Source organism: Haemaphysalis longicornis, unplaced genomic scaffold (genome assembly GCF_048455015.1).
Source record: "Haemaphysalis longicornis isolate Haplotype H1 unplaced genomic scaffold, Haemaphysalis longicornis Haplotype H1 scaffold_1, whole genome shotgun sequence".
NCBI classification, from domain to species: domain Eukaryota; kingdom Metazoa; phylum Arthropoda; class Arachnida; order Ixodida; family Ixodidae; genus Haemaphysalis; species Haemaphysalis longicornis.
This window is the reverse complement of record NW_027526203.1, coordinates 271700043-271711794: the sequence shown is the minus strand read 5'-3', so window position 1 is coordinate 271711794 and position 11752 is coordinate 271700043. Positions and strand designations below refer to the sequence as shown.

Genomic DNA, 11752 nt, shown 5'->3' with positions numbered 1-11752 from the left:
GTGCGCAGTCAGGTCATTCGGTCTGGTATGACATCTCTTATACGTTGGTGCACACAAATCCGGAGATCCAGCTGGAAACACGGCAAAAGCGGCATATGGGATAACAACAGGGGCTTATTGAAGACAGAAATAATGGAGTAGAAGACACAAAGTTACCGTCAATTACAAAGGGAATGAAGTAAACCACTAGCGCTTAGTGATGTAAGCAATAATTTAAGTTGGCAGCTTCCGTCACATAAGCAACGACACACGTGCACAACAGGAGAGAACACGATAGCGTTGAACTTACCAGTAAATCATACAAATATCACAATAATGTTACCAGAGAGACAAGCGCTGGCTTCTCTGGCATGAAGGGCTACAGAGTGGTCTCGACTGAGCATATCTCTAGGTATTTTTCTTCTTCTTCTATGACATACGCATGTGCACAAGGGGTCTGTGTCGGCACCTGCTAGCAGTGCCGCAACTGTTAGGGGACATAACAACCGTTATCTCACAAGAAACAGAAATGTTCGACAAAGATGCAACACCACTACGAGGAAAGTGTCCCGCTGGAGCTAACCCCCGCGGCCGCAGGTTGTCGGCGACCACACGGGCTTACAGCGCCGTAAAAACAATCACGCTAAAACAAAACGCGTGTCACACGTACAAGTGTAAATCAGTTTCCGTAAAGGTTCACATTATGTCTCATCGACTTAAACTCTATTTATACATACATATATATAAAAGATGAAGTTTAAATGCCAGCTCTTATTTCAAGAACATCATTGATAATATTAACAACGATAATAGCAACAACGCACACACACAGTTGAATATCGCCGTTTACAAATATTTATAGTTTAGCGAAAAAAAGTCCTAAAAACGGTGGCACTATACGAGAACCCTGAAATTTGGTTCACACGCAGCACCTCGTGCAGTTTTGCAGCTGAATGATAAATGCGTAGCATTCCCATTAAGCTAATTCATTACGCACCAAATCATTCGTCGCAGGACACGCTTCAACACTAATCTACCGCTAGAAGATATCTTTCAAAATGCCTGCGACAATAAAATTTTATATCAGGAGGCTGGTGCGGCATTCTATGGTGAGGGTACAAGTGCATTGAGCACAGAGACGCGTGCTAAGGGGAAACAAATATGTGATTTACAAGACTAATGAACGCCGAACTACGTCGAACAAATTTCCCGGACAATTTTTTCCCAACACCTCACTACGCCGAAGTCCGCAGATATTTTGTAGGATTGTTTTCTGATACTCTGGTCTAGTGTAGAAAGGGATAACTGTATTTTGCATTCGCAGTCAATTTCAAACGCAGTAGTACTCGCACGATATATTTATACGGACAACGAGACACACGCACAAACAGGCATGGCTTGAGGCCCACATCGTACGCTACAATTGGGGGCTATTTCTTCTTATAATTAAATTATTCTCGCAGGATGACTAAAAAAAGAACAGCGCTATCGAAAAATAACTCTTCTACCGCGACCAAGAAGTCGCCAGGAACCAAACCTCTCTTGAGTTTGAGTGAGCGGTGCGGGGGTTTCATTACATGACCTTGTTACACAGTCCATATGTGCAGAGAACTTAGCGTCGAAATTGTGGCTGAATAAACGCATTTGCCGGGGGAAATCAGCCGCTTAAACGAAAGAAGAAAACGGAATGGGAGCTGTGATAAGAATTTTTGAACGAAAGTATCGATGTGAAGTGAACGCTTGCTCGCAAGTTTTGATGTGGCAGCGAAGACTACACAAAATGTGGCAGGGCGGTAAGCTGTCGTGTGATTGTCATTTCGCATTTGAGAAGCAGTAAATGCCGTGTTTGTTGAGCAAGCAGCTAAATGCGTGTATTCAGCGCTTTTCAAACGGCCGTCTTCCCGAGTGATACAACTAAATGATAAGTTATGCTTGAAGACTGGTACTTGAACTGCTTTACACGATGACAAGGTTGTTTGATCTATTGCCTTAGTCTGGTATATAATTAAATCAGAAAACACTACCCGTACGCTATATCACACAATACAACAATTTAAATGCACAATAACAGTACAGTTGCACTGGGTATTGAGATTCTCCGTACGAAGTATAGAGGCCAACTAAGCAACGTATTCCAACTTGATTTCGTGACTAACCGAATACACATCAATATGCCGAGGCGTTCTCCATATTTTTTTTCTCTCCGTGTCTGGCAAGTGGGTATTCTAAGGGAACGGGACAGTTAAATAGGTCACGACAGCTATTTCCCGGGCGCCTACGAGGGAGAATTGGAAATGAAATATCCGCAGATATACACGAGGTTGTACAAACGGGCTCGGATAGCACAATACGAGTGGTTCTCACTGCAGTGACTCTCGCCTTGAGATTCTGGATAAAGCTCTTTGTTGTGACGCTGTTCGCGTCCGCATCGACTTGCTTATAGCACCGTACGTTAGCATCCAACGAACAAACGATGCTACACACGTCACAGTTAATATTTAATAACTCTGCACCAACGTGTTTGGCTGGCTTTGCCGCATGTCATGTTTTCGAAATGCAAAGCCTGTTCAACGAAGATTCGCATAACAGTCAAAGGTCGTGTCGTTATCGGTTCGTTCTTGCTGTGCGGAAACTTAGCTCTTCTAGACGCAAATTTGCGATGTGCCAGCCCACGACAGACCTGCACGCCTTTACACGAGCTTGAGGTTCCGAACCTAACGTTGTGCTGGCTGGAACTTGTTGATGCCTTTTTTTGTGTGTATATATTGCGGAACGGTTAAGCTATGAGTGTTTAAGTTCTAACATTTGAATGATAGTTACGTGCGTCATCTTGTCATCGCCTAATGCATACACAACAAAGGCGCTAAATCTTCTATGTAAGCCACAGAGTAGGTTCATAAAGGGCACGATGATGAGTGATTGCGAATAATTTTTCGAGATTAAAATCTATCCGGAGTTTATAAATAATTTCCTTTTAACGATTGCGTATCTTTAAAGTTTGACGCGTCAGCTTTTGTCGTATTATTAGTTCTGCAATGCCCTGTCTGCCCATTTACTGCCGCTGGCTTAGAAAGCGGACCCTGTTTCCATTTCTCTGCGAAAGTGATATTTTCTTACTGACCTACGTTCTGAACGACCGCCTAAGAAGGGATCACGGGTCCTAAATTAGCGCATAAATGGTGTGAGCCCATCACCTTCTATTCGTACATCCAATCCGTCAGAACTATCGGTTACCGGCGCCTGGCGACAGCTGCCGCAGCAAATATATTCCCCATTTTTACCATTGACCTTATAGTGTATACTCCCGTTTTTCTCTCTCCTTTCTTTTCTTTCCCTTTTCTATCAGCAAGTCCCGTAAGAGACAGAAACCTTTCGATCTGATATTAAATAGCGGTCGATTTATGTAGCATGAAGTGCAAGGGTTACTCACTGTACTAATCATTTCTTACTGGTACTGATCTAAACTCTGGGATGTACGCAGTTCGCGCACTCTCTTCAGTGACGCATGATGGATAAAGACTGCGCTCGGTTGGTCCAAATGCCAGTTTGTTGAGCAACATTAAGCCTACTTGCGTTCAACAAATCAGACTCACTGGGAGATGCAACGAGCTTTAGCGACTGCGTGTACGCATAAACTCTCATCGTGTTCGTTAGGCAGGGCCTGGTATCTCTGCGTTCGGCATTAGCGCGCTTTCGGCTGAAAATTGTAGACTGTAACTCAACGGTACGCGTAACTGTTTCAAAGCCAGTGTTGTTATGCAATCCTTTTAAACTTTGAAGTAGGGTGAGCCGGCGAACGCATGTGAGCTATACGAAGATGTGCCAAGCAAGGCCGTGGATTGATAACAACAAAATGGAGAGGCTGCGTAGAGCACGAGAAAATTAGTGATCTCGCACAGACAATAAGAGCGTATAGGACCGCGACGTCTAAAAAGCTGAACGCTAACACAGCGATGGAGGAGGCAAATAAATAAATAAATAAATAAATAAATAAATAAATAAATAAATAAATAAATAAATAAATAAATAAATAAATAAATAAATAAATAAATAAATAAATAAATAAATAAATAAATAAATAAATAAATAAATAAATAAATAAATAAATAAATAAATAAATAAATAAATAAATAAATAAATAAGGGCAAACAAACACCAGCGAATAACGTGATGAGCAAATAAAACGATGGTCATGCACACCAACGACTGCATAAATCAAGAAATAAGCTATAAACAAACAAACAAACAAACAAACAAACAAACAGCTTTATTTCCTTTGAAAAGGAGGAGTACGGGACTAAAAGCTCGAGCAGCTTGACGAGGTCCCGACCCCATTACAAGTTATCAAACAGCGGCATTATAATCAGTCATGAACAATGAGTGCAAATAAATTAACAACTAATAAGCACCAAGAGGAAGAAGCACACAGCAGATATTTGTAATTATTGGCGAATGACGCTATGCATCTTGTGCGAACGTGCAGCGTGGCTTTAAGTTGGCGGCCTTCATTAGAAGCTTTGAGAAGTGCCCCAGCCTTCCACCGGACCCAAATTTCCCTCGATTTGGTCGCCTAATGAGCACCACGCACGCTCTCCATTGGTCCTATCCTCCAGCCTCGCTATCCAAGTGTCCGTCGCAGGAACCATCGCATTTTCCTTAGTGAGAGGATACGTAGGTGCAGAGATGGGGCGAAAGGGAGTGGGCTGGTCGTTTGAACGCAAATTGCTTGCGCAGTTTCATCCTAATAAGCTCCCGGGCTGATGTTTCCCCACGAACGAGGTGCGGCGACGCATTAACCGTCATCACAACACTCGCTTTCGGCGCGCTTCCTTCCTTATCTCCGGCAATAATGGGAATGGCTGCTCTGCACTTTCATGTAACATTTAATGCGGACAGAAAGTGGAATTTTCGACACGTTTTCCTGCACTCAGCGAACATCTGATAAGCTCTGCCTCTTCGCATATCCGGACTGGCAAGTGTGTTCACGCGCCGCTGTTTTTCGCCTGATACTTTTCCTTTTGCGAATGCGGAATAATGGTGCCACAAAAATACAAGTCCATCGTCATCAACAACAATAAGTGCCTCTCCTGTCGTCAGTCGCTACATTGTTACTGCTGTCATAGTAATGCTTTGGCTTCCCTGTTTAGCTGAGACGACCCCCATCGTCTAACCTAGTTTTTGTTTTGTCTGCTATCGACCTGGATTGATTCCGTTCGCTCCTTCATAAGCTCTCTTTCTGTCCCCTAAACTTTCATTCCTAAACCATCGACATAATCGTTCCCCTGCTTTCTACCGACTCTCTTCCGGATCCTCCCCTTCGCATCTTTTCCTCGACACTTATCTCCTCATTCAGCATCCTCCCCGCATCTTCGAGGCTACTCGGAGGCAGCGCGTGGGCTGTTCACACAAAGCACACTACGGCCGACGTGTATTTTGCCCTTCAGGTTGATATGAATGTCTTGGTGCTCACGGTTGGACACGCGATGAGCCGGTCTAGCGAGTACAGTTCTACTGCCACATTATTGGGGTAAAAACGAGTTTGCTCTTCGCTCAAAACAAGCGAACTTACTGCTCCAAAGACGCGTTCATTCTGAGTCGAAGTATATCGTTAAACGATCAGAGCTCTCGTTGCACTTTTCTTTAAAGCACCAGAGATGGTGTCGAATGAACTACTCTAAGGCGATCTTGTGGTTCAGCTTCCCCTCAGTGCACTCAATTGACCAATTCATGCAGCCAACAGTGAAATTTCGCGAATGACAATGTCGAATACATGACTTGACTCAAAAGTTCTGTCTGCGCTGTGGCATCACTCAATGATGGAGCTTGAGGATCTACATTCCGCATTGGCACAGCGCAGATCAGTTTTTTAAATCAAGAAGACACGTTGCTGCGACCCGCCGAAGGAATTTTCTTGTTGGCAGCATGGATTGGTCAATCAAATGCATTGCGGTGAAGCTGAACCACGGGATTGCCTTGGAGTGCAGCTAATCAAATCGAGCGCCTGGAGCCATCAGCCAATACATGTTGAGAATAAGGAAGCGCGTGGGGTGGTCGAACCAAAGAAAGAAAACCGTTCTGGCAATTACAGCAAGGTATGGCAGTGACGTAATATTCGTGCGTAATATTCGTGCGTCTGTACTTCAAGGCGTCCAATTGCAGCTATCTGCAGGAAAGGGCGGTGCAGTAGGCTGGCTACATTTTGAGGAAGAGCAATGATATGTATGGCAAGAAAAGCGCTTATTATCTTCTGAAATACGTTGACACGTTGAGCGCGCACAAAATACACTAAATGAGGGCTGTAGACACTCTACAAATTTTGTTACTCATGGTCAGCTTCTGCACGCAGCACAGGTGTTAGGCGGCCTGAAAGTATCAATTTCCTTCTTCTCCCGTGCAGGAATCGCGTATGAGAAGCCAGAAATTTTTCATCTTATAAGCACATGCGCATCAACAAACGGTGAAGTGATAGTATTTGTACAAATATAGATACATAGGAAATACCGTTGGTTGCTGTACCGTACGTTCACCGTTCTCTATTTTTTTTTCGTTCTCTTCAAGCTCTGTATTCTCATTCTTTCCTCTGGTTTTTGAATAACGGGGCTTCGTACAAGTGCGAATAAATTAAGATTGGCCCTGATGATGGCGCAATCTTCCGTACAATATAACGGGCTTATTTTCGCTTTGACATTAGCATGTAGTATAGTGTGTGACAAGAACATGCCTTAAATAACTGCCATGAACTTCGCGCGTCCATACCACTTTTTAAAGTACTCTGACTGATAGTGAGTGACTGCTTTTGCAATCAGGGTACTAAATGAATGCGTCGGAAAAACTCTTGGCAAAATGCACTGCGTGGTAACAACGCAATAAATTTTCGCAGTGTTCATGTTTGCCGTGTATCAGACATGGGGATTTAATTGTAACGATCTGAACACTGCCAACGGGAATTGCATGATCTATGTACAGGGAGAAAAGAAATAATGCACGTGCTTCGTAATATGCTGATACCGTGGAGGACGTAACCCGTTTTACTTCACTGCTTTGAACATAGTCTTAAAAGTGAAGCGCGAGTTTTCAAGCAGCTTTGAATCCATGCCAGTTTTTTTTTTTTTTTTTTGAAGAAGGTTTGTGACAGAGGTGAAAGTTTATAAGAAAACGCCGATTACTTTTAGCGCATGCATTACCGGCTAAATCTTTTATGGCAATTAATTAACAAGTGGAATATGGTCTACCGGTGTCTAAAAAATTTTTAGCGTTTTTCCTATCGTATGTACGCTATTTTGAGTAAGGACCAATATCTTATGAGACACAGAATCAAGGCCCATGACTAATTTTTATGAAGGCCGTAATCATAAGTATCCTCGAAGACTCTTGTCTGAATTACATTTGTTGCCCGTGGTCATCCATGTAGTTCATTTTAGGATGATCTGGACGATTTTCCTCTCCGATGGTTTTCCACTGTCGCCTTTTTTTTTGTCGCAGCTTTGTTATTGGCCTGTGTACTTTGAAAAATGTCTAGCCCCCTCCATCTTTTTCGCACGTTTCGGAGTTCTTAGCCCCCATTGACGTCCAAACTACCGGCCGCGACATGTGTTAGCTGAATCTTAACACTTTCTATGGCGGATGCAGACACATCATTTACGGTGTCCCGAGACTCTGCAGATGTGTTTCAACACCTAAAAATATTTGTGTGAGATACCGCAAATCCAGAAATGCCGCAGGGCGTGAAATGTTACGGATGCAATAAAAGTGTGAAAACATTTGGTAAACGCACGTCGACCTGAGACGTCCTTAATATGAACGCAAAATAAAAATTTCAACGATTTGTAGGAAATAGGCATTGCTAACACACTTAACCCAATTCCAGACCCGAATAACGCTTTTGTACTCCACCCCCCCCCCCCCCCACCTCCCTCCGCCGAAAAAAAAACGAGATTCAAAAACCGTCGAATTTTGCGTTACTCGGCGTCAGCCGTGTCGTATTAGAATACCAAAACAGAAGTTATCACTACAGTTTTCAGTGCACGTTAGCATTCAATAGATACAATCAGATGGAAATAGAGGCGTCACCACAACCTCACGGTCATATCTTAGGTCTGCCAATCACACAAACCAGGTGGCGTAAGGATCTGGCGATAACCAGAGCGATAACATGGCTGGTAAGTCATTACTCATTCTTTTTTTTATTTTTTAATCCGTAAGTGCCCATATTTGCCAATATTTATCTGATTGATTGATTGATTGATTGATTGATTGATTGATTGATTGATTGATTGATTGATTGATTGATTGATTGATTGATTGATTGATTGATTGATTGATTGATTGATTGATTGATTGTTGGGTTTAACGCGCCGACGCAACGCAGGCGATGAGGCGCGCCGTAGTGGAGGGCTCCGGATTAATTTGGACCACCTGGGGATCTTTAACGTGCGCCGAAATCTCGTACACACGGGCGTTTTTGCTCTTCGCCTCCATCAGAAAAGCGGACGCCGCGGCCGGGAATCGAACCCGCGACTTCGTGCTCAGCAGCGCAAGGCCTTAGTTACTGAGCCACCGCGGCGGGTAATATTTATCTTTGCCAAAACTTTCGAACTTAATTTGTAGCTTAGTTGTTGGAAGTATTGTGAAAATTGGCATCGTTGCTGTATGACCAAAGCAGTCGTTTGAATGAACCAAATATGTATCTTATCTTCATGGCTCTTTTAGGTCGTGCAACAGTGCAGCTAAGCTGCTAGCCGCGTCATGCATTCCAACATCATCTTACATCTTCTAAGATGGCGCTCGAAACAGACAACAAACCACCCACAGAGTATCGCTTTGAGCGAAACAGCCTAAAAACAGAAGAGTCAACAAGGCTGGCGACGCCCCTGCCGACATCTCGGCGAGGCACTTCGTCGTCTGCACAATAATTAAGGATTCACAAAAAAAAAAAAAAAAAATTCACCAGGTCTTTGTAATAAGCAAGAGAGTAACAGCGGCGGGTCCAGCTGCCATAAGGAGTCCTTCCAGGCAATTACTATCATCATCACTCATCTCCTGACGTTGCGAACTCTGATTACGCCAAGGAGTATGCAACCACAGGCGCCGTGAAAGCTGTGTTTCTTGCTGCAGCTGTCAAGAGCCTCTTTACGGCGGTTTTCTAAGTCCGTCTAGCTCGGCGCTTATTCCGGTCTTCCGAGTCTGGTCCGATATTAGCTCTACAGCTAAAATAGTAGGTAAAATGACTATACTTAATTTACAACGCAGCTTTTAACTGATAGCAATGCATATCAACCATCTATATCGAAAGTACTTAGTCACTTTGCCTGATGTCTGGGGAAGTCAAATTCACAAAGCTTTTCGCCAACACGGGAAACTTTAGAAGATCGCAGTAAATGAAAAGAAAAGCTCATTTGTATTTCACAACCATCTCCCTCATGACGACCACTATTGTATTTTTGACGCAGAAAGTGCGCTGGATAGTCGTGCTGTTTGTGAAGGGACATTTTCTTTTGTTACTAGGAAAAAAGTCAGTTCAATTCAAGGAATATCTTGTGATCAGCAAAATTCAAAAATGTTGTCCATAGGGTGTATTGCTGTTATGCCCGGCTTCCATATGGTTAAATGTCACGTGTTCACTGTGTCGCAACTAACTAGCCTGAAATTATTCTCTTTGCCAAAAAAAGCGTACCCCTCTTGTTGCAGAAAATGCACAGATGTTATTTTTGACACAGTTACAGGGCGAATCATAATAACATGCCGTACACCGATAGAGGAGATCCTCACGAGGAGATGGCAGGAGCTATAAAAAAATAACAGCTTATTTTAATGTTAGGTGTGCAGTGACGTTTTTTCTTCATTTGTAACTGCTAGTCTCATGTTCGCTGTAGATGTCCTGACTAAACAGCATGACATCCCGTTGGCCATAGTTCCCCAGAGAAAACATGTGCTCTCCAAAGCTCCTATATGATACGGCGCTACATAGAGTACATACCAAACGTAATTCACAAGACAATGCGAAACATTGTCAAGTGTGTGAGTCGTGGCTGACAGTTCCTTTATATCTAAGCACCGAAGCTACACCTAGGCTGTGAAGATGGACTTAGTGGAGGGTTACAGAATAGTTTAGATCACCTAGGATGCGCCGATATCGCTTCACGCGGACATATTTGTTTTTAGCCTTCACCATAACAGCTGACAAATCCTCCACTCTCTGTGTGGGTGCATGACGAACCGCACGAGCACAAAACACATTAAAATGTCCACGAATCTGAAGTTCCACTGATATTTTCTTTCGCCCAGCAGGTAGGCCGCACTAGAGTCAACGACTGCACAAGCGGCCAGCTAGTCTCCTCCCAAGGAGAGGATGACTGCCATGGCGCTGTCCGTCCCGCGCCTGCTGGAGCCACACGCAGTAGCGAGTGTTTGAACTGGAGCCCACTCTTCGGTGGGCCATAATGTCTGACCACACTTCGGGAGACCGGATTCTCTCAGTGACCTATACGCCAGTACGAAAGTTCGAAGGGCTACAAACTGCGCCCGGATCATCCATCCGGGCGCAGCCTGTTGCACATCTTTGCTTTGCAGATGTTGTTACCAGGCGAATGGCAGAGGTCATGTGAAACAGTGCGCATGCTGTGTATGCGCGGCGGGCACTAACTGCGTGTCGGTGGCGGGGCTGCGTTTATCTGTGTAGCCCTTTTTAGGCATAACTCTCGCATTTGTAGGAGGCTCCCCTCCAAGCTGAGGGCGAAGAAGTCTGACGAGGTCTCTGGCGAGCTGAAGAAGGAAGAGACGCAGAAGAAGACGTGGTCCGGGCAGATGTTGTAGGCGCAGCCGTAGCCATCCGGCACCACGGCGCCGTAGCCGACCAAGATGCCCTTCTCTGTGGCCAGCTGCCGCATGAAAGGCGAAAGGGAACGAGAGAAGGTGCGAGGGGAAAAAGAAGCACATGCGGTAACTGCACACCAGGTCAGAGTAGCAGAATCCTGTTAAGGCAAGAGCATAAAGAAGTGGTTTCTCGGTCCTCGCGTTTCTTAACGTGACAACAGTAGTGGGGAGCGAATCCTGAACGATCTCGATTAGCCACAGAACACTCGGGAAAGAAGCACGCATGTTAAATCGCTTGTTAAACCGCTTGTTAAACCGCTTGTTAAACCGAAAAATAAACCAGCAGAAAACCTAAATCTACCCTCCCCCCTCCTCTTGGTTCTTGCAGTTCTTGCAGGATGTTTCATGACGCACTCACTGCTGCAAATGATTGCAGGCACTATGTTTCTCGATGCTTCCTGCGTAGCACATGCATGAAAATCCTCGCGTGAATGTGATAGGCAGAAGGAAACCCAACGTTTCTAGCAATAAACGTTGGGGAACCTCTGCACAGCCTACTTCTTAAGTAGTACCTTGAAGTAGCGCGCTCCTGTTGCAAGCTCTCCTCGGCCACTCAAAATGTGATAACGGAGCCAATGTGGAAGTGTTCTCGGGACAATTCGAGTGAAGCATTAGAACACCTCCTTCGAATTTGTTTGCTATAAAAATTACTGCTTACCATTTCGAATCTTTCGGGAGTGAATGCCTTTCACCGTGTCCACAATTGTGAAAAGCTTTACCCTCCACACGCCGCTGGAATATTTCCTCTTTTTGCTTCGGCTCCTTTAATTTGCGACTTGACGTAAATTTGATGTTTTGGTTAACTCCGAGGTGAACACCACAAAAAGTGTTTTCGAGTTGGAGTAGAAAAAAAAACAAGAACTAATCTCTATCTCGCCCTTTTGTTACCACGTTCTGAGGC

At 44.3% G+C, this 11752-nt stretch overlaps 1 protein-coding gene across 1 annotated transcript in view; it reads right to left on the bottom strand.

Moving 5' to 3' along the window:
* Positions 1-10486: 10486 nt before the first annotated feature.
* Positions 10487-11752, bottom strand: part of LOC144145765 (choline O-acetyltransferase-like) — a 236133-nt gene continuing 234867 nt past the window's right edge. Inside the window, exon 14 of the mRNA XM_077677493.1 lies at positions 10487-10856. Within this exon, the coding sequence (XP_077533619.1) occupies positions 10617-10856 (240 nt within the window). The 3' untranslated portion in view covers positions 10487-10616. The remainder of the gene's footprint in view (positions 10857-11752) is intronic.